This window comes from Pavona decussata, unplaced genomic scaffold, assembly GCF_977016875.1.
Source record: "Pavona decussata unplaced genomic scaffold, jaPavDecu1.1 SCAFFOLD_176, whole genome shotgun sequence".
NCBI classification, from domain to species: domain Eukaryota; kingdom Metazoa; phylum Cnidaria; class Anthozoa; order Scleractinia; family Agariciidae; genus Pavona; species Pavona decussata.
The window spans coordinates 237,021-259,898 of NW_028145587.1; the positions used below are offsets into that span (position 1 = coordinate 237,021).

At 41.2% G+C, this 22,878-nt stretch overlaps 2 protein-coding genes across 2 annotated transcripts; one reads left to right on the forward strand and one right to left on the reverse strand.

Moving 5' to 3' along the window:
• Nucleotides 1-1,556: 1,556 nt before the first annotated feature.
• LOC146463422 (uncharacterized) lies at nt 1,557-8,549 on the forward strand (the record flags this gene model as incomplete). The annotated part of the gene is made up of 5 exons (XM_085084407.1): nt 1,557-3,399; nt 3,989-4,085; nt 4,206-4,282; nt 5,712-6,353; nt 7,009-8,549. Coding segments are annotated over 5 exons (2,691 nt in total), but the record flags the coding sequence as incomplete, so codon positions are not given.
• A 1,914-nt stretch (nt 8,550-10,463) lies between these two features.
• Nucleotides 10,464-13,663, reverse strand: LOC146463423 (uncharacterized). Its single transcript, XM_085084405.1, has one exon. The coding sequence runs from the start codon at nt 13,296-13,298 to the stop codon at nt 11,013-11,015; it is 2,286 nt and encodes a 761-aa protein (XP_084940531.1). The 5' UTR covers nt 13,299-13,663; the 3' UTR covers nt 10,464-11,012.
• Nucleotides 13,664-22,878: the final 9,215 nt, after the last annotated feature.

A 22,878-nucleotide genomic window follows, 5' to 3' on the forward strand; every position in this document is an offset into this window, starting at 1 on the left:
ATCCTTTAGGAATGATGGACTGTCGTCTGTCTTCTAAAGCTCACGAACTTGGGCCGATAACAGTCATTTCATCGCTTTAGTTCAACATTTTTACAATCTTTTATGTTGTCTATCTTTGTCCAATAGCCGCAAAAAAAAAAGAATTATACAATTATGAACTTAACAATCTTTGCGGTTGGTGCTTAAAACACCACGCGGTTTGAGGTAAACGAGACCTCGAGATTTCGCAATACACTAGCACTCAGGTAAATTCATTCCTGGGTATATTTCTCGTAACATTTATTCAACGTTTATCAAAATTAAATCGCCGAAATTTGCTGGAACCTAATTAAAATGGTCTTGCATTCTTATTTCATGATTAACACCACCTTGTAATGCGTGCATATGGACTTGCGCGTCGAAGGAGCGCTTGTTTACCGCAAATTTGAGATTGTTGACAAAAGACTAACCATAGGATTTGAGAACAAAGAGATTTTCTACTTTTTAAACAAATTGAAGTACATTGCTTGAGGCAACTGATTTTGTTACTTATAACAACAGTTTTATTCCAACTTCAAGCGTGAGTTGCACAATGAAGAATTGAACCAAAAGACACACTGGTCAGTGTACTGACAATAAACTCGACCAGTGAAGAAGTTATCCTGGGACAGTTTTAAAAGACCTGTTTAAGAGAGCTAAATAAGCTCAGTAAGTTCTCTTTAGCGGACTGCTTTTGTAAATGATTCTCTCGCAATTGTTGTCGAGTTCTTCAGTGTACTCGTTGTACTTTGACCGCGACTTACTTCTTGGCACGTTTCACTCGAAACGCGTTGTCATAGAGACATATTCCGAACATTACAAAACCTGGATACTTCGAAATCTTAGAAAGAAAATTTCTTTTCTTTTTTCGTACTATTCGAAGTATGTCACGACGGCCAAAGTAGAACAACATTTTTTTTAAAATTTTTATACAACAACCGCTACTCAATGATATTCGACAGTAGCGTCCAACGTTTCAATTCACCCCGAAAGATCGAAATCGGCGGAAACATTTCTGTATTTGGTTGGTGTTAAAAACACTCTTTTCGATATATCTGCTAGCAATCGAGGAGCTTATCTTTTTCCTTTTCTTTTTTTTGATTAATTATGAAAATAACTTGACATTCTGTTGTCCTCTGTTTGCACCAAAAGACACGTTGCTTAGCAACACATAAGGCTGGCCTAGCCTGGAGTTGACTGTACCATTTAGTAGCAGTTAGTAGACAGTAGCCTTTTCCTAGGACTTTCGCTTCACATTTCCAGTCAAGTAAGTCGCGGAATTCAAGATCTCCCTCTCGCTCGCTTTCCGTGATCCACGTAATTTTTTCTTCCCGAAAGGTGCGCGAAGTGTAGCGCGAGTAAGCGCGAAGCGGGAACAAGCAGGCGGTGGAGCCTAAGCACGAGTTTCATGCTCTCCCCAGCTTTCGCTCGACAACATGGCGGAAACAGACTCATTTCATTTTAGCGCAGCCTACCTGTTACAAAATCATCGTTTTAATACTTTAAAAACCCTTACTTTTTTACTGACTTAATGCCTTTTTTACTTGCAGACGGCTTGCTGTCATGTCAATGAGTTCTGTGGTAAAGTGGAATTGTTTGGAAAAATATGTAGTGGCTTACCCACCATCTGTCCTGAACTGGTAAATCGACCACCAAGCAGCAGTGTAGTTCCTCAGTCAAGCACTATCTACCTTAGTCTGACAAGCACTGGCGTGACTATCACTTCTACCAGCAGCAGCCCGAGTTCCAGTTCCAGTTCCAGCGGCAGTAGCAGTTCAAGTAGTAGCAGCAGTGTCAGCCAGAGCTCAAGTTCAAGTGGTAGCAGCAGTGTCAGCCAGGGCTCAAGTTCAAGTGGTAGCAGCAGTGTCAGCCAGGGCTCAAGTTCAAGTGGTAGCAGCAGTGTCAGCCAGGGCTCAAGTTCAAGTGGTAGCAGCAGTGTCAGCCAGGGCTCAAGTTCATCCAGTTCCAGCAGCGTTTCCAGTTCTTCTAGTTCCAGCAGCAGCCCGAGTTCCAGTTCCAGTTCCAGTTCCAGTTCCAGTTCCAGTAGCAGCAGTGTCAGCCAGGGCTCAAGTTCATCCAGTTCCAGCAGCGTTTCCAGTTCTTCTAGTTCCAGCAGCAGCCCGAGTTCCAGTTCCAGTTCCAGTTCCAGTTCCAGTTCCAGCGGCAGTAGCAGTTCAAGTAGTAGCAGCAGTGTCAGCCAGAGCTCAAGTGCATCCAGTTCCAGCAGCAGCTCCAGTTCATCCAGTTCCAGCAGCAGTTCCAGTTCATCCAGTTCCAGCAGCAGCTCCAGTTCTTCCAGTTCTAGCAGCAGCTCCAGTTCATCCAGTTCCGGCAGCAGCTCCAGTTCATCCAGTTCTAGCGGCAGCTCCAGTTCATCCAGTTCCAGTTCCAGTTCCAGCAGTAGCAGCTCCAGTTCATCCAGTTCCGGCAGCAGCTCCAGTTCATCCAGTTCTAGCGGCAGCTCCAGTTCATCCAGTTCCAGTTCCAGTTCAAGTTCCAGCAGTAGCAGCTCCATTTCATCCAGTTCCGTCAGCAGCTCCAGTTCATCCATTTCTAGCAGCAGTTCCAGCAGTAGCAGTGTTAGTGCTTCCTCATCCAGTTCTAGCAGCAGCAGTAGCAGCTCCAGTTCAGCCAGTTCCAGCTCCAGTTCATCCAGTTCCAGATCCATTTCATCCAGTTCCAGCAGCAGCTCCAGTTCATCGAGTAGCAGCAGCAGCAGTCTCTCTATGACTTGGCCAACTATTGTTACTTCAACATTTAGCAGTATGGTTGGCATGGTCTGCCCCTATAGTACCCAGCATATTTCTCAAACCGTCTCTAGTGTCGCCCCATGGTGGTCATCATATAATGTTACCGAGGGATTTCGTAACTGGCTGGTGAATGATATACAGAAACGTGCTGATTGTGGTTATGGTACCAAGTTTTGTGCCCTAACCCAAAGCTGCATTCCTAATAGTGATGATTGTACCATTCATCTTACCAATGACATGCTTCGCAATCTGACAAACACACCCTGGTGTGCAGACTGCCCCTCTGGCAAGTTCTTTTGCCCGTTGTACATGCAGTGCATTAATGAAAATACAAGTTGCTCCTATGACGACTTGTTTCAGTGGCAGAAAAATAACAACTTCAGCCTCGGACCATTTGGCAAAGTGTGCGCAGCAAATGAGACGTTCTGTGTTGACCAATTGAGCTGCATCCCAAATACAAGTACATGCATACAAGATATCCAATATGTCTCCTCTCGAAAAAAGGCTGAATTTGCTTGTAAGAGTGGCAAAGTGTTCTGCCCTTACACTGCTTCCTGCCAGGTTCAAGCAGATTGTAACCCCGCTCAAGCTAGGAACTACAGTGAGGCACTGGCAAATGACAACTTAGGAGGTAAGGCACTGTTTGTTTTGTCAGAGAGCTTTGCATATGTAATTCCATGGAAGCCAAACTAAACTTGGTTTGCTAAAAAAATGAATCCCTATAGATGTGGAAAAAAACAATTTTTACGCTACAGTGTGGTGCAAAACAGTTTCTAAGGAACACTGATAACATTTTACCAAATGAATATCATTAATTAAAACGGTAAAAATTATTGTTAAAATCACATAGTTTTATATTAAGTATCCCATAACACTTTTAGCCCTAACAGTGATCAGCATCAAATTTCTCCTAACTTCCAGTACTTGGGGGCAAGATAGGAGAAGTTGTGCTTTTATATTAGGGGTTAAAGAGTTAAAGTGGCAAAAGACATTTTTGTTTCTGTAAAGCTTAAAATGGTGATTCAGATGGTACACTGAAAAGTAGTTGGGTACATATGGAAAGGAAAGAAGTCGATTACAACTTGAATGCATTTTATCTCCTGAATAGCGACTTATCCATTGGATAAAGTTATCTGCTCTTTGAGCAACTGGGGCCTGATTGAGGACACTGAGAAACAATTTTTTATGATGGATTAAAGGAAAATTTTCTTGGTCCTTAGGTTGGGCACATTTATGCCACATGCAAAACCTGATTTGTCCAAGTGTATCACGTGCCATGGTTAGGTGTGCAGAGGCTCGGGACACATACAATTGCAGGTAAGTAGCAAACATATGGCTTTTGCCTTGATGGTAAGAACTATTTGAAATAGTAAATGCTTGTTATTCACTGTATAAAAGAGCATAGTGACAATAATGTATTATCTTACTTTTTTTCAGTTTGTGTCCAGATGGATATGATTATTGTAAACTGAATCGTGAATGTCTGGCCACAGGAACTGTGTGTTGTGCCGAAGGTAAGTCATAATTCTGTGTGCCTGAATGGCCCGTAATCCAGAAATATGCTAGCTGTCTGTGATAATGATGAAAATTCTCTTAATGACGGTGCCTTCTTATACAGCAGTTTTTTTTGCCAAGTTTATAACTATGCTGAAAAAGCAGATCTTAGCAAGGGTTACTGGAATCTAAAAAGAAAATTGGGGGTAACCAGTCATATTTCAGAGATAATTAATTTAGCCACAATAATTATTCTAAAAGGCTGTAAAATACAGAAGAATTTATGACATTTTTTCCCAATTGAAACTGAAGCTAAATTATTTCTGAAAAATGTATGGTTACCCCCAAGCTTCTTTTAAAATTTCAATAGCCCAAGTTGCTAAGATCTGCTTTTTGTGTATAGCCATAAACTGCACAAGAATACCAATATAATATTACTAGACGGCGCCTTTAAGAAACAGACTTACTTGGACAATCACCACTTGCGCCAAATGTATGCATGGTGGGAAAAGAACCTGCGCCACCCTTAACCCTTCAAGCTTCAATAATGATCAATGTATAGTTTCTCCATACAATATTACTAGTTGATCAAGCATATGGGCCATGAGAATAAAGGAAATGATCAGCAAAGATAGGCTGCCTTGATTTTTAAACAAACTCTCCCAACTACTACCATAAAAATATAGAGAGAACAGTATGGAGAATGTGCATGGCGATATTGGAAATTAAAGGGAGCCTCCACTGCGACAACAAATGGACGATAAATTGTTTGAAATAGTGTCTAAATTCAAAATTTCAGTTTAAAAGAGTAGAAGTGACATTCAAGTGTGCTAAAATTAAATATGATTCTTGCCTATTTTCGCTTTTAAATTTCCCGGGTGCCGCCAGTTTAGATTTTATGATGTCATGCGGTTGCCGCTATTGTTAGTAAGCAGAATTTCTTTTGTGTGAAACAATAGAGCAACCATATTACGTCATGAAATCCAAGATGGCGGCGCCCAGGAAATTTAAAAGCGAAAATAGGCGACAATCATATCTAAATTTAAGCACACTTGTATGTTATTTTTACTTCTTAAACTAAAATTCTTAATTTAGACACTATTTCCAACAATTTACCGTCCATTTGTTTTCAGACTGGAGGTTCCCTTTAAAGGGTTAAACGAAGAAATACATTCAGTCACCTACTGTGATGTTCTGATCATGAGCCCCTGTAACTTAAAACAATTGCTTCTACAAGGCTTAGAGAGTCATGGGTTCAAAGAAAAAGTGCTAGCCTTGTCATCTTGCAAGTTATCATTTGCACCCTTTTGGAATAGTTTTGGTGTTAATGTTGGGCCCAAATTGATGCCTTACCTTAATAAATTTTTAGTTTAGAGCAAGAGTCCTCCAGCTGTAAGAATTTTGAAAATACGTCTAATTAAATTGAGTAATTGTTTTTGTTTTTTGCAGGAGAATCCTTGTGTAATTTTACTGGAATTTGCGACACCACATCAGGCTGTCAAAAGTACTCAACATGTCAATCTTCGGAATCAGGAATCCGTATCACATTTTCAATAAATGACGTTGACTTTGACAGTGAAGTTGGTGGAGACGAGCAGATTTTTTTGCAAGGGTTTAAGAATCAACTTAATTCAACTTTTAATTTGGGCTGTGTTTCTGAACTTGACGCAATACCGGGAAGCATTAACATATCATTTGTTGCAGTCCCTGCCCAAGGGCAAACTGCTGACGATTTGAAAAATGCCGTCACTCAACTTCAAACTGCAATCGCATCTGGTTCTTTTAATATAACCTTACCCTCAGGCCTGGTTGTGCAGCCAGATCCCAGTTCGTTTAAGGCTGCACCAGTGACACCTCAAACAACAGCAGCCCCTGCAACAACTCCAACAGATTCTAGTGGTTTGAGTGACACGGATATTATCATAATTTGCTGTTGCGTCGGTGGATTTGTGCTGATTGTAATAATCGCCGTCACTGCATACTGCTGTATTAAGAAGAAGAAGCAGGGCAAGGTCTCACCACATAGTTCAAGACAGGCACTCCGGGAAGATGAAGATTTGGAAATGAGGCGCCGTGGTAAAGACCATCCTGGTAAGTAATGTGAATGGTTACAGTCAGTCTATGTCACGCATGACCAGTATTTCCGACAATGAAATGAACATTCGAATTCCTCTTTGTAATGTCCAGCATTTGAACAGGACACTTTTTAGGCCTCCCAAGGGACCGGGGACAAAGAAATAGGCCCCACAAAGAAAAAAGCCATTTTTGGGTCAAAACTAAAATTCTTTGCCAGGGCTTTGTTTGTACTTAAAAATGGTTCCCAAGTGATTTTTTTGACACCCCAAGGTCCCTAGGGACTTAAAGAGTGAATAATGCATTTTTCAGAGATAATAAAGCTTCAATTTGGAAAAAAAGCCATACATTGCTTTGTATTTTACTGTTTTATTGGAGTAATTGTTGCTTCATTATCTCTAAAAAAATGCGTGGTTACCCCCAATTTTCTTTTTGGATTTCAATAGCCCTTGCTAAGATCTGCTTTCCGCACATAGTCATAAACCACACAAAAATACTTCCTTATTAGTAAGCACTGTCCTTAATCTGTTCACTTTGACATGTGTATCTGATCCCCGAGTCCTTGTTTAGATCCACAAAGCATCTTTAAATTAAACAGTCATGTTGTATGGACCTAAACTAAACCTGAAAACCAGAAATTTTAATACTTCTGCTTGTTTTGTTTTTTTCACAGGTTCTAATAACAATCCTGCTTTGGATCCATAGTCATTACTTAAACCGCCTTCTTTTAAAATGTGCACCTATGGATAGCCACTGAGGAAAGCAAGTTTACCTGCTACCAGTTGGTTGACAACCCACAACCTCACTTGCATGGAACCGACAAAGATTTTTCTGTTCTCTAGCAGTAATACCCAGGGATTATGTCATTTGAATCAGTGAACTTGGGGAAAATGGCATGCCAGTTGGAGGGGAAAGGCAATAAGCTTGCGTTCAAGGAAGTACGCCAAGGAAGTTTTAAAGGCCAGTGCGCAAGCCTTTGGAGATCCAGAGATCAAGGATTTGAGCCTTGGTTTAACTGTACTCTTTGTGAGCTATTGGTCAGAATACAATACAGTCATCTCTCTCTTTTATATATTATTATACCATATCTCCCTGCCACAGCTGATTTAGACACACTGCCATTTCTGCGATCAATTTCAAACTCTCTTCAAGATGGATGTCTCTAAAACACAGATATTCGGAACGCCAGATGGCGCATATCAATGAAAACGTTGACTGTTCCAGTAATAATCCTTTAAGTGCCCATTAAGTCGTGGATAATTTTTAAATTATTGCGGCAGCAACCTAAAAAAATTCTAGTAAGGGGTCTGCTAGTCACTTGAACCTGCCTGACTCCTGTCCATTGAGTTTTCAGGTCTGTAAAATTACAATATTAATATTTAACTTGAGGAGATTGTAGTCCTCAAATGCTTATTCATGTCCAAGCGTACCAACAATCAGTTTTTGGGAGAAGGACAAAATTTTAATTTCAGAAGTACCACCTTAGTCAGGGCTGGGAAGTAACGTGAAAAGAGCTTGAACTTGAAAAAACACACTTGAGGATGTTATTCGCGGACTGAATGGTTTGAATAGTTTGAATAGTTTGAATTGTTTGGGCCTCATGTACATACCTTGCTCAGTTTTTGGATACGGTTTTTGTAAATGACGATTTTTTTATGTATAGGATCAGATGTTGTTTTGGTCCTCACTTGACATGTAGTCCCACATGAGAAGCATTGCATGACAACTGTAAAGACACCTTGTATACTTTGCGTAATTATATAATACTCCTTTTAAAGGTATCAGCCTGGTAAATGTTGTGATTTTAAATTTGTTTTAAACCAACCAAAAACATTCAAATCACAACGGTCTAAACCACAATATGTTCAGCAGTTTGTGGCAAACAGGCCACTGAGCTACACTTGTAAAATATTGTTTTTTGAAAATATCGTTCGGAGTGCATGCTTTTTGTATTACTAAGTACGCTTAAATTGTAACCAACAGTGCCGCCTGGAGCGAGCCAACTTCTAGTCTTGTTTTTAACAGTTGAACCTTGATTTAAAGGGGCAGTGTAACCTATTTTTTATGTCATTTTGAGTAGCCAAGAAAACGTATTTCAATCGATGGAATCGCCAAAATAATGGTTCAGTTTTGTTAATAATAACCCTACTAGAACACAGAAACTAGTAATAATTATGTTTGGTTGCTCATGGCTAGGATGGAAATGGATTGCAACTTGAAAAAATTGGCCTATTTTTTCAAGTTCATCTTGTTTATTGTAGAGACGTCGCTAAAAAACCTGATCACGGCTTGTCCTTCCTTGTTGAAAATCCGTTAATATTTTCTTCCTGGCACTCTAACAGCAATTTCATTTTAGAAAAAAAAAGTTCTTAGTGAAATTTTTTTGAGGAGTTTTGACCAAAAATACAGCAAAATCACCGTGACAAAGTCCCTTTAACCAAACTCTATAGAATCAAGTCCTCGGCATAAGGAACGATACTTTTAGCTTCAGCCCGGCCTTTTAAAATGTATGAAACACAACCTCGATATAACGATTCAATTTCCCTGGTCTCTTGGCGAGTCCAAGTGAAATCGAAGTTCCACTGTAAAAAGTTTGATCTTTTCACACAAAAGTTTTAATCAGTTCCTATGTCGTATTGTGAGTGGTGGTTTAATTTTCAATAAAGTGTGGAAAAAAAGTGATATAATTGTGACTGCCAACTTTTCCTGCCCTAAAGGGCTGCCTTGTCCTAAATCGTAATGTGCGAAAGGGGGGATCGAGATTTAACATTTTTGTATTTTAGAAGTGTCCGTGTAAAAACAGACTGTACAGAAATAGAAGCATTAGAAAGGATAGAATAAACGAGGGAGAAATTTATGGCAGAAGAGTCCTACTGCTGTCACATCACCTTCATTTACCCTCGGATTTTAAGAGTAGCTAATGCAGCTAATATCACCGAGCATTTACCCACCCAACCATGAGATTATACAAAGACCAGACCACAACACCGGGAACTACGTCCCCTACTCTTTGCGAACAGTGGGTTCTTAACGTCCCACAGAGTTCTTAACAAACAAGGGTTGTGAGACAGGTCCGACGTTTGAGGGAACTGAAATGAATCTTTAGCTTTTCTTAGAGATATAAGACAGACCCTGTTCATACTGGGCTCCCTGTGCCCGGGTATTGAAAAAAAACGGAATTGTTCAGACTCCTTGGCGTCCAAAGACCAATCGCGTTCTCATTCGTCAATTAAGCGCCCGCCATTTTGTTTACTGCATCGTAGGGCGGCAACGGGAACTCACAAAATTCTGTTCAGACCAGTGCCCGTGCCCAGGAACGGTGCCGGAGTCGCTTTCCTCAAAGGTAGCGCCTGTGCCCGGGCATGGTGCCTGGACACCAGTTGTTCGAAAGCCGATTAACGCTTATGCACGATTAAAAGTTAACCGAGGCTTTTTTTCTTGCTCGTTATAAACGATTTTAAAGGCTGATTTTAAGCTAATGGTAAAGAAAAGTCTAGTCAAAACTGAGAGACAAAAATAATTTTTTGAGAATCTTACTTGATTAGTAATTAAACGCAATTCAAAGTTCACATTAACCCAGGATTAGCTTAATCTGTTTATGTCTGGTCTGATCAGTCAGTAATAAATTTGATCTTAGTTTTACGACACTGAATGGAAATCCGGAAACCGCTCTAAAATAAGAGCGACTGCGTCGGAATCTATCGATTTTATTCGTCACTTATGATTTATACAGAGTGAACTGAAAACATGAACAGCAAGCAAAACATCGAAGCATAAATACATGCGGCAGCGAGCGAATTGCGTTTCTCTTGTACAGTAACGAGTATACTAAAGTATTTGTCAGTATGAGAGCCGAAATGTGCTTTCCCCCCCTGAAACATTTTCACTCCGCTCCGCGGGGTCGCGACCTTTTACACCAATTCTGGACCCGCCGCTGCTCTCGGTGCAAATGCACACTGCATTATCCCAACACACAGCATTTCTAGACTGCGAGCGGTCTCCCTTTTGCTGAAGAATCTGCGGAGAAGAACGTACGATATTCGAGGAGCGAGTCGCGCGCGCGAGCGGTAAGGCGGTGAGTAGCGCAGAACCCGCGCGCGCGACTCTTAAATGTCGTGCTCGCCCAGGTTTTTGCGTTCTTTCCCGCGGATTCTCGAGCAAATGAGAGTCTGCTCGCAGTATACAGCATTGCGTGCTCCAAAACCTGGTCTACTTCGTCCAGCGAACGGGTAACTCAATGTGTGCAGGCTAGTTCACATTCCTCCGATCCGATTCCTTCGATCACTCGAGAAGAATGCTGCTGGTTGTAGTCAGGCTTTTGCTTTCTAGCCTGAAGAACAGATGTTATTTTTATGCGTTTCACCCGTCCTCTCCCGTCCAGGGCGCGGGCCTTCTCCCGTCGTACGTAACTCGCCCTCTGCACCTGTTCTGCGAGCTATTTTCCTCTTAACAGCGTAGAATCCCCATAGAGCATGCGCGATTCAAAAATGACAATTTTGAGCGGAATGAGCGCATTAACAACATCCAATAGGTGAACATTTGTCTCCAACGTGTTCGGAAACAAAAAGATACTGGCGGCTAATACCACATCGCACAACTAATTGAATTCCTTGTCTCAGTTGAGGCAATGACTTAACGAAGCCGCGTAGTGTAACACAATTAAGTATTGAAGCTCTCTCACACCTCAGACTCGGAGACCATAGACAGTCTGGGAGTCCAACCCATCTCTCTTCGTCTCCCAGAATGCGTCCGCATTTTAATCTTCTGAGTTTCGACGATGTTTTCATCTCCATGATCGCTGCTGCTTCCATATGGTTGAAAGTCCGGCGCAACGTCTGTATACTGCAAGGACGGAAGAGAAGCAGGCCTGTTGGGAAGGAGAAACCGCTCCAGTAGGGTGCGTTGGTCATCGGCTGGCTCCGTAATGCCACGGTTACGAGGCAAACTCTTGCTGACAGGTTTATACATTGCACGGTCGTAAAGTTCATCACTAGAATTTCGTCGAGTTGGTGCCGAGTGCGATGGAATGGTACCATTTGGTACCTTACCAGTCATGACTTCGCGAAGAGAACCTGTTCTTTCTCCAGCAGAAGGTTTGCGCGCTTTTTTCTTAGCCGAAATTCCACCATCGCAACTGTCATGCAAGCGTCCAGTAGGGTTGCGTGACGCAGTAGGTCCTGCGTTCCCTTGGTTTTGCGGCAGCGTCTTGCAGGCTCGTTCATAAAAATCACGGTGATACAATTCGTCGCTAGAATAGCGTCTAGTCGGCGAGTTCATTGTTAAAGCGCCTTTCGAAATGTTATCATGCATCTCACGGCAATCAGATCTTGGTTTGCGTGCTCTTTCACTAGAAGAAAGTCTTCCATCACGAAGGTCATGTAATCGTTCCTTCGAGTTGCGTGATGCGGTGGCTTCCACCCGCTGATAAGGCACGTGGGCTGCTTGGCTGCTGCGGTTATTTGGTAACGTTCTACTTACACGGTCAAACGATTCATCACTAGCATACCGCCGAGCCGGTGGATTTCTTTCGGTTCTACCGGTCGGAGTTTTATCATGCATTTCTTGACGATCACGACTTGTTCGGTGACCGTCACGCGACTTTCTACATGAGTGACGTGACACAACAGCAGTTTCATCCTCGCTTCCTTGAAAGGTACTGAAGCTAGGTTTTCTAGAAACTGTTGTTTCTATGGAATCCAAAGACATTCCGTCAACAGAGGATTTTCGGTCTGGATCTTGGACAAAGTTGTTTCGTTTGCTTTCCTCGTCTGTATCGTGTCCACTGTCTTCACTAGCGCTAATTGCGTTTCCCGTATACATTGTTGTCACGACAGGCGGCAGGCATGGTGCGCGTGACAAGTCAGTTTGGTTCCCTAGGCTACGAGCACTTGGTGTCCTGCTGGGAGGCCTCCTCACTGAACCATTCAAACTCCGATTACTAAAAGAGCTGCTTCGACCAACGCCACTTGCGCACCTTAAAGCTTGCTGCCGGCGAGCCGCAAGCCTGTAAATATGTTTTTCTCTCTTCCGGGTAACGTAAAAAAAGTAAAATACACAACTGGCAACGATAGCAAGCAAGATGGGTCCACCGAAAACCGCTACGTAGAACCAGATTCGTGGCTTGCACTGCCAAGTGGCAACAAGTTCCCTTGTACTGTGAAATGAATGCTCTGATGAAGCGTCCGTGACCTCGAGCACACCAACTTCCGAGGAAAAGAATAACAGTCTTGAAGAGCAAGACTCCCCAGCCCCCGCGCTACAGCTATAAACCGAAGACTGTAAGTCATAGACCTTACGGTTTATATTCAAGTCAAGTTTCATCCGCGCAAAGTCCTTCGTTCCTTTACTGTATTTAAAAAGAACAAAATAGGTTCCCCTTTCGCGAACGTCCAAACTGTATGATATCTTCGTGGGTTGCACGGTAGGGGCATATGTTTTTCCATTTTCACCGGCTTCCGATTTCCGCGTGTCGTCGTTTTGTCTGATCCACTCGTTCAATCGCTTTTTGTCTTTGAAAATAAAGAGTTTTAACAGTGTATCAGACTCGGCGTTTACAGCAATGGATGACCCCTCCAGCAAATAAAACCCCTTGTACCAGTAGTGATGTTTTGAGACGAACACTTCAGTCGACGTGTTTGTACGCCGCAGCTGGGAGCTTGTTTTCAACGAAGATAGTATCCAGAGATTTCGATTAGGAGCGTCCTTACCGAGGGAAATTTCCTCGCAGAAAGCTGTTGATACCGAAATCGCCCTCATGTCTCCTTCGGCAAGATCGTACTTCTGTGCTAGAAACGTTGAGAAGTTCAAAATTTGAACTATCAGCGCGACGGCGCCTGATAAAACAATCAACATCGATATGCCAGAACAGATGCCAACTCGAAGCCTGAAGCGGTGATAGTCCATATAGCCTTTTCCATTAACGTTCTCCGGGACATAAACGACTTCGGCTGTCGTGGTGGCCATAAGTGACACACGTATATGTATCTCGGTTTAAAAGCGGTTAAAAGAGATCAGCAAAAACACATCTGATCTAGATCAAGCCTTGCGCCTTTGCCCTGAAAACGACCCGTGGCGAAAGTGATACGACACTCAAGTTAAAAAGAATGTTTTTTATCGTGAATGTCATGCGTTTGTCGACACACAAAGAGGGGATCGTATTGCTGATTGTTGGTTATCGCACCCGCAACGTGACAGTATAAACCGGCAAATGAACGATAGAAAACATATTCTCACGTGTCTCTATTCCAATCCCACAGACGTCTTCGTCCTGCTTACATATAACCAAAAATCAACATTTTTTGTCGTGAAAACGATTCAGATCTGTGTGTACATCTGGTTTACAATCCGGATATTTTGATAAGATTTTAGTGTTTACGTAAAGTGATCGACTATACCGGAAACTACACCTGGCACACCCAAAACGTAAAACATTGAACAAATACACACTTTATTCTATCTGTAGAAAAAGGATAATAACTTTTTGGGGGTGGGGGTGATAGGGAAGATTTACGGTATGGGGTTATTTGAGTGCGAATGTCATCAAAAAGAATTCCTTCGATCGGCAGTTAGATGGCAGTTTTTTTTGCTTAAGAAACCCGGCGTACCGTGTTTGCTACGGACAGAGGTTCACAGCTCCAATGAGGCCAGCGATTTTTCGTAAGTTTATTAAAAGGTGCAATTATTTGACAGACTGGGCTGCTTTTGAGGACGTCAAAACTACAATTGTAACACCATGCAGGCAAAAAATCCTCCCTTGTCTGAAATCAGGTTAAGTCGCTTGAGTTAAAATTCTCAACTTTAAGCAGGCCGCATTTCTCAAGCACTCTCTACACCCCTCTCCCCCTCCCCAACCACCCAGGATCTTGCCCAATAAAGTCTCTACCCGGAGGTTATCAAAAGGAATACAATTTTTTGTTCAATGTGAAAGGGCTTTTTCAGTTGCGAAAAGAAAACCTGAAAAAGCCTTTTCACATAAAGCAAAAATGTATTCCTTTCTTATACTTTATACTTTCTTATACATTAACGATAGGCGGCAGCAACACTTCTCAGCTTAACCTTTGCATCTCGTTTCTGCTCAGGTTTGCTACGGCTTCTATCAATAGGATTAAACCTTCTTAAACCCTGGTTAAATACATGTACAGACTGATAACTACCGATCTCGTAGCCTACGTGTAGCCGTACCCACCCCCCGTTTTACTTCGGGGGGTGGGTACGGCTAAACGTAGGAAGACTGTTCACAGTCCCCCTATTTTTCCAAATGGGGGAGTTGGGGTTAGTTTCTCGCTACCCTTTTTTTATACTGTGAGGGTCAAAGGTAAAAAAAACCCTTTTGGGCGAACTCTCCCCATATCCCCCCCCCCGCCGCTCCAACACCCTCCGACCGGGATCATCGTACATATGCTTCGCATCCACTACGACCCTCACTCGATGAAACAGCACATACTCCAGGTACAGTCAACTCTCGCCCTGCAATTGCGGACACCTCGCAATTACGGACACCCCGATAATACGGACAGCAACCAAATCTTCGACAAAAATAGATTACAGACGTTTGACTGAAATAAATTCCCGCTATTAATGACAAAGGACACTAAGGCCCAGTTCAGACGCCGAACTTTTCATGAGCCGAACTTAATTCAAATTAGGGTCGGCCCGAATCACGAAAATCCCGCCTTTTGATTCAGACGCCGAACTTAATTAGCCGAACTTAATTTACTCGAAGCAAAACCAATCGAAATGTTAGCGTTTGTTTTACTTTTTTTAATTTTTTTTTATTTGAAATACGTTATAATAATTTATGCATTAGGTTCGGCTCATGAAAAGTTCGACGTCTGGATCAAAGCCGTTCCAAAGCCGAAATTCCCGGCTGAGCCAGGCGGGAAGAACGGCTGAGCCGTTCCAAATTGAAACAGCCGTTCTCAACTGATTCAGACGCCGAACTTTTCATGTACTTAATTCGAGGTATTAGGTTCGGCTCATGAAAAGTTCGGCGTCTGAACCGGGCCTAACTCGCGGTCCCAAAGGGTGTGCGCAGTAGTTGACTGTGCTCGGCACTTGCATGCTACTTGAGTCGGGAGAACTTAGACAACGAAATCGCCGTCATTAATTTTGGAATGCTCAGTAGGAATAAACTGGAAGTGGACAAATAGATTGAATTCTCCGCACAACTCCTCTCCGTCCTAAATTCACATTGTTTTTAGTTTAGTTTTGTTCGACGCGCGGGGATGGGGGGAGGGGATGGGGTGATTTTGGCCTGTGACTCCTATGGCCCGAAAATCTTGCATGAAACTCTTTCGTAAATCGTAAAATCATCTAGTAAACTCACGGACTCACAAAAAATTTATCTGGCATCTTCCTGTTAAGCTGAGTTGAGCTGTTGAGTAAAAACAATACTTTTAACGGAGATTTCTTATTTCTTTTTTTTTACGTGCCTAACCATATCTTCAAAAACATGTGTTTTCATCACATTTAGTGCCCAGCAGATGGTGCAATTCCACGATGAGTATCAAATAAGAAACTGAAACATTTTCCCGCCTTTTTACGCTATGTTGAGCTATGGTTTGGAGTAAAATACTAGACGTGAAAAATTATTGGAAAATGGGCCATTTTTTCAGGTGGAACCCCATCCTTAAAAAGCGCTTTGAGGTGCGAAGCGAAAGGCAAAATAGCCACAATGAAGTACCTTATTGTAGGAAATTAACGATGCATGATATTAACGCAAATTTGAAAAACGTCATTGCTAATTAAAATCACAGTATTTTACAGCATCGTTATTTTAAGTCACCTTTATTTCCAACAAAGTTACATGTCATCTAGCTCACCGTCAGAGTCAGTCAGCACATCGTCATTCAAATTTCCAATATTGGTTTTAAAATGTTTTTAGATTCGTCAATGTATACGATCATTATCTCCAAGGGGATAGCTCACTTCTACTTTCTTGTGCAAAATGTCCATCACCCTTCTGTCTTCCCATTTTACAGTCACCTCAATAGGAACAAGTTCCAGACCGTTTGAATATAAGCGAAGATGGCTTGTATATAATCAAGAGAGGACTTCATCCTCTCTTGCATTGATCTAATAGATTTGACCTAATCAACTCTTATGTCCGGTTCCTAGGTGAAGTCAGGAGCCCATTGGTGAAGTGTGTAATTTTGCGCGATACGTGTTGGCAGCGAAGTCGCGGGGAGAACTTGGCTCCGCCGTTCGCGTGTTGGCGACTTTATTTTCGTGCGTTCTAAACAGTTTGTCATTCGCGTGCTACCGGCACAAGACAATCATAATCACCAGATTTCACCTGATAGCCGCAAACGAAAGTGATTATTCTACTTGGAATGGCTACTGCCTACCCTCAATACCATAAAATCGTTACTTTGCGTGTTTTTCGGTTTCACTGAGTTTCCAGACTTTTATAACAACCCTTTTCCTCCCTGGCGATTCAGCCAAAAGGCAAGATACACAAAATTTTCGGATGCCATTTTCATTCCACGAGGAAATATGACTACATGATATGTATGACTGTTAGTACGGTAATTTACAAAATGGAGCTTTTTAGGCTGCAAAACAAATCCGTCCATTTTTACCCCAAAAGCGAAAGGAATGCGGTTTCGCCTCTTTACGCTGTCAACCACTATATACTATTTATCAGTCTACAACATAATCTGACTGAAAATTCATCTTGTAATGTTCTATGTGACTAGTCATCTGTAGACGAAGCAGGGATATTGGTCCGACCGGTAACTCGAAAGCCGCTACTGTCCGGCAGTTTTAAAAATATTTTGACAATGTTTCGGAAAAGCAATCCGGAATTTATTTGTGGGGTAACGGCATTACTCTAATTCCAATATAAGCGGATAAAAACCTGCCTGTTTGTAAAACTGACCCTAGTGGACTACCCAAAGCCAAATACATTGTAGATATAGCGGACAAAGAAACACGTACGGCGATCGAAGAAGTCCTTCGAGTTACAACGTTTTGAATCGAGTAGCGCGACATTTAAGTAAAGCAAATTTATCCGATTTATTTATACACGGTTTGATTTAAAGAGGAGACTTAACAGTTGGTCCTTCATCAACCGCTCTCCTTTATTCACCGGCGCCACCAATATCATATAAAGTACCAACACTCGTACGGAGATAAATTTAGGATGTTTCCGCCATGTTTGTGGTTTCTTCGGCGCTCTTTTTGAAGTCGGTTAACCCGTCTACTTACATTGCAAAAATCAGGGTAAAAATATATAGAGCGTAAACCAGGCGCACCGTGGGCGTGTTGTCAGACAAGTTTTTGGTAAAACAAATAATCTAAAGAAAGAGCAACTGAAGGCTGATTTCACGGTCAAGGCGTGACCGTAAAGTGAAGAAGGACTTTTATTTTGTTTTATTTTAACCTGCGAGGCACTACCAAGATTTCAAATGCTTCTAAATATTTTCGTTTTATGCCTTAATTGCTGTAGTCATTTATTTACATGTAAATACGTGAACTCATTTGAACATTTCTCTTTCTTAGAAACTAATTGAATATTCTCTTTTTTGTGTTCTGTAAGTAATGTTATCACTATTTTAATATAGTTTCATATTGTAATTATTTTCACACGACCCCATAAGCTCTGAGCTTTAAACTCTATCGTATTTAAATAAAGGATATGTTATGTTATGTTATGTTATGTTATGTTATGTTATGTTAGGGAAGTATATTTGCAAATATTTCGAAAGGCACGGCCTTCCTTCTTCAGGGCGTTGTATACGCCGCCCCCTCACGTCAAAAAAATCTTTTTAGGTGACACAGGTCTTGCTTCTGCCATCAGACAATTGAAATGAACTTTCCTGAGAAGATCTCTCTTTTAAAGAGCTTCCCCTTTATATTAAAAACAAATGACCTAACCCGAATAGCTCCAAGTTGGTTTGATAGCTCAGTTGGTGGAGCACTGCACTGGTATTGCAGGGGTGATGAGTTCAAATCCCGCCCAAACCGGAATTTCTTTTAAGCTTTCTTTTACAGCTGTTTAACATAACAGTTGCGTTCACAAATGCCATGGTCCCATTTCTGAATTCTTTCATCCGCAATTTAAATCTATATTAATTTCATTTATTATATCTCTCAGTTATTACGTGCAATGTGATTGGTCAATTTTGCGGGACTTATTTCACTGTACGGCGCACTAAATTTGAAACTTTCCCTTCCCGCGCACAAGATTAACTTCAGAGATACAATAAATCAGTTGCTAACCTCGTTTGCTCGGTCCGTACTGCAAGTTCTGGATCCTCGGTTTTCCCGTCGATTTACGCGCACCATAAATCAACGGGACTGTGCGCAATATGACCTCGAACTCGGTTAGTAAGAGGTATGTATTTCACATCCAAAATTGTTTCCTAAGCTATTTATGAAGAACTCTAGTTATTTCTCAAATACAATTTTATTCTCTTCTCAGCTGGTATTCCATAATATTTCTCAAACTCAAAGAAAAGTGTGAAAACAAACATGTGTGGGATTACGTAGTTTGGCGCTAACTAGTAAATCACTAAGGTTGTTGGTCCATCGGAAGGCAATAAGGGGTGTGGCTTTGAAAACGTTGGTGAAGCGGGGAGATGAAGACAGGATGCCGAAGTGTTCAAAATGCGTTCAAAACACGTTTTAAACGCTTTTAAATGCGTTCAAAACGCGTTAACAACACGTTCAAACCTGTTAACAACACGTTCACAACCCGTTCAAAACCCGTTTTAAACGCGTTCAGAACGCGTTCTAAACGCGATCAAAACGCGTTTAAAACAAGTTCAAAACGCGTTGAAAGCACGTTTAAAACGCGAACAAAACGTGTTCACAACAAGTTTTAAGCGCGTTCAAAACGTGTTAAAAATGCCTATAAGACGCTTTTAAAACGCGTCCAAAACGCGGTCAAAACGCGTTGAAAGCGCCTTTAAAACGCGTTTAAAAAGCGTTGAAAAAACGTTCATAACACGTTGAAAGCGCGTTGATAACAACAGGAAAAGTTTTCAAATTTTGAGTGAAACACCACCTTAAAACAAACAAAACAAAGCAAAATTTACGACAGTACTGAAAACAATCGTAGAAAGTTCAAGAGAAATTAGAAGTCAATCATCGAAGCTCTCCTTTGGCATCAAATTGAAGGATACCACCTACACGCTGTTCTCACTAACTCAAATCTGGCGCTAACTCGAACCAAAATCGATTTCCCTTGGAGTTTTCGTCATACATTTAATTTACTGTAATTTCACCACCGTTAACTCGAACCGTCGCTTACTCGAACCTTCCGCTAACTCGAAGTAATTTTCCTTTCCCTTCACGTCATTTTCTGTATAATTTTACCTTTGATAACTCGTACCATGTTTGTGAGGACATAACAGAAAGGCCCATCGGGGCCGGGAGCGATGAGAGGCGGCTGTATTCGCAGGCTAAACCAAACAGTACTGTAGTCGAAAACATTGAGTTTTTTTAGGCAGCCTATTCATTCCTTGCCTTTTTTGCCGGCATTATCAAAATGTGTCAGTCCAGTTCAAGTTCGCAGTACCCAGTCCTCTCGATCTCCTGCTACTTTGCTTTGTTTTGTTTCGCGTTACGTTACGTTCTGATTAATAATTTAGAAATATTGTTCCATTTTCACTCGACTTCTCTATAATTAAATTTAATTTAAATGTGCACTGAATACTGATAGACATACACAGTAAACACCGTTTTTTTCCCTTATTTGCGGTTGTTTGTTCTCAACCGCCGATAACTCGAACCATTTTCAATTTCCGTTGAAGGTTCGAGTTATCGGGAGTCAACTGTATTTTTCTCAGGGCCGGCCGGGATAGTAACGCACGGTACGAACACGCGTGAAACCGCCTTCACGAACGCTCGCGTGTTTCACGCGTTCTACTATCCCTGAGTTGAATAAGAGACTACTTGTAGTCTAACCTGTTTTACAATAATAATCCCAATAACTGTATACCAGTTTAATTACACTGTAAGCGATATAACTGCGTCTGTGCACACGTCACACAACTTAAATAGGCCAATATTGGCCATCAGAAAAAGCCTCGCATGATGATGGCTATCTAATCTGGAAATCTAAACTGTTATATATATTTGGTCACGTTTCATGCTTCTCACGAGAGATAACATTGGCCGTTTTAGAGTTTGGGTTTTGTCCTGTTTTGCTAAACTTGTTACCAAAGTTCTCTGTAACTCCTATTCGTCCAAGTTATTGGCATCCTCGAGTCTCTTTCCTGTTTCACTTTCTGTTTGCATCTTTATTTTTCTTGCGCGCTTCAACTTCTACAAGTTTTATAACTTAATTGTCGGTGTTTCTTTGAAATAACCGTAAACGAATATTGATATTGACCGCAGATCGTTAAATCGTGCTGTTCATAAAACTGCGCATACTGCGTTTACTGTTATCAAGAATGTGAGTTTTCAGTCTTTTCCCATAGTTTGCCACACTGTAACCTGAAATCGAGCCAGCACTTGTGTTTTAAGGAAGTGCCTACTGTTGCTACTGGCATACATCTCAGAATGGTCCCAGGAACTTGGCGGGAAAAGCAGAACTTAGCAAGTGCTGTTAAATGGACTGATCAGAAAAGAAACTTCAGTTTCAGTTTTCCACGCGGCATTTTCCAGAGATAATTAAGCTTCAATTTGGAAAAGAATGCCATACACTGTTCTATATTTTAAAGCTGTTTAGAATCGTGGTTGCCCCCAGTTTCCTTTTTTGGATTCCAATGGCCCTTGCTAAGATCTGCTTTTCTGGACCTAAGTCAGCCGTCCTTGCACTCTCAATCGAACAAAGCTTCACTGATACAAAAGCGCCTCTACAAAATTACCCAATTTTGATTTGTGAGATAGTAAAGATGATCGTAAGAGCTCTCATCAAAAAATTCGCTTGGTCCTGAATGTGATTAGAATGAATTATTCTTTTCCACATACCGTTAAATTCTGGATTTTTCTTAGATCCGCTCCAACATCGCACGCAACTTTAAAATCGCGCAAGCCACAGGATCGTGGCATTACGCGCAGACATTTCGTGTAATATATTGAACAACTTTTAAACGTTTTTCTTTTCTTTGCCAAGGTCTTTTTCTAATGACTTTTTCGTCTTTATATGAGGGCCCAAAAGTACCTTCTTTCAACACCAGTGCTAAGTTGTAACAATTTGTTTCATTTTACATACCATACAGTATGGCATTCTCGCTAAAAGACAAAATAATTTCAATGTAAAGGAAAAACCTTGTCAGAGCTCGAATGATCGGCCAAAACCGTGACAATATTTAAGAGTACTACGATTTAAAATAACTTCAAACTGGACCATCACTGAGAGTTTTCAACTGCAAAAAGTATTAATTGGGGCTTTGACATGACATGCGAAATCGATAGAGTACGTTTTCTTGCTCTTTTTTGTTTAATTGAAAAGTTTCATGAAAATGCACTTTTCATAAAGTGTTTAAAGTTTTTAAGTATGTTTAAGGATTCTCTTTATTAATTTCTTTTCATTTCTTATTCAAGCAGACGGTTGGAATGTTATTTCTGCAAATCCTCTGTCAGTAAGTATAGTGCATTTTGGTCAGCGGTTAGGAAACATATCAGCGGAAACTGATTGGCTGAAACGTGAAAAGTTGCATCATGTTGCATGCGATTGTTGCGGGCAATTTCAAAGAAGTAGAAATTAATTTTACTTTAAGACTTTACCTCCTAATATAAAGATATTTATGCGCAGTTTAATACTATGCAGAAAAGCAGATCTTAGCGAGGGCTATTGGAATCTAAAAAGCAAATTGGGCGTAACCACGCCTTTTTATTCTTAGAAGTCTTGAAATACATTACAATGTGTGGTATTCTTTTCCAAGTTGAAGCTAAATTATCTCTGAAAAAATAAGCAGTTTCACTTCGTTTACAATAACCCTTTCTAAGATTTGCTTTTTCCGCATGGTCATTTATCACCTCATCAAAAAATATTTTTGTATTAGTTTCTTGGACCAGCCGATCCTAAGATGCGCAGAACATATGCGCAGAAACAAAAGGTAGGCAGTACAGCGTCCTTAATCCTTAATAAGGCTGAATTTTTGTTTCATTTGCTCATAAGTGGAAATAAGAACGCCGCTATGGTTTGGCCTGATGGCAGGTAAATTTTACATCGGATTTTGTTTCGCGCAAAGTTGCACGCAAAAAATAAAATCAGTGCTGATATTTGGTGAAATGCAATGTTGCGTGTGTACAAGTCCAAATGATCCCACAATTCATCATTCGCGCCATTTCCCCATAGTTGTGGGAAATAAGGATTTTAAAGCTTCCTCAGTTCTTGACTTCATTTTGAGGACTGTGGGTTAATTGCCCAACGGTTTTTCGTCACAGATGGCATCAGAATGTGTCTAGAAAAGGAAAAATACGACTTCCGGTTGCCGCTCGCGTGGCGTTCCAACGTCTGAATAGAAGTTCCCCAATAGCCGATGTTATTTTCGTGACAACTTTATCTCAAGCCGTAGAATGGTGGGTTCAACCGCAAGACTTGTTGGCTTTACAGTGGAAAACCACTAATCCTACCAACAATAGGACC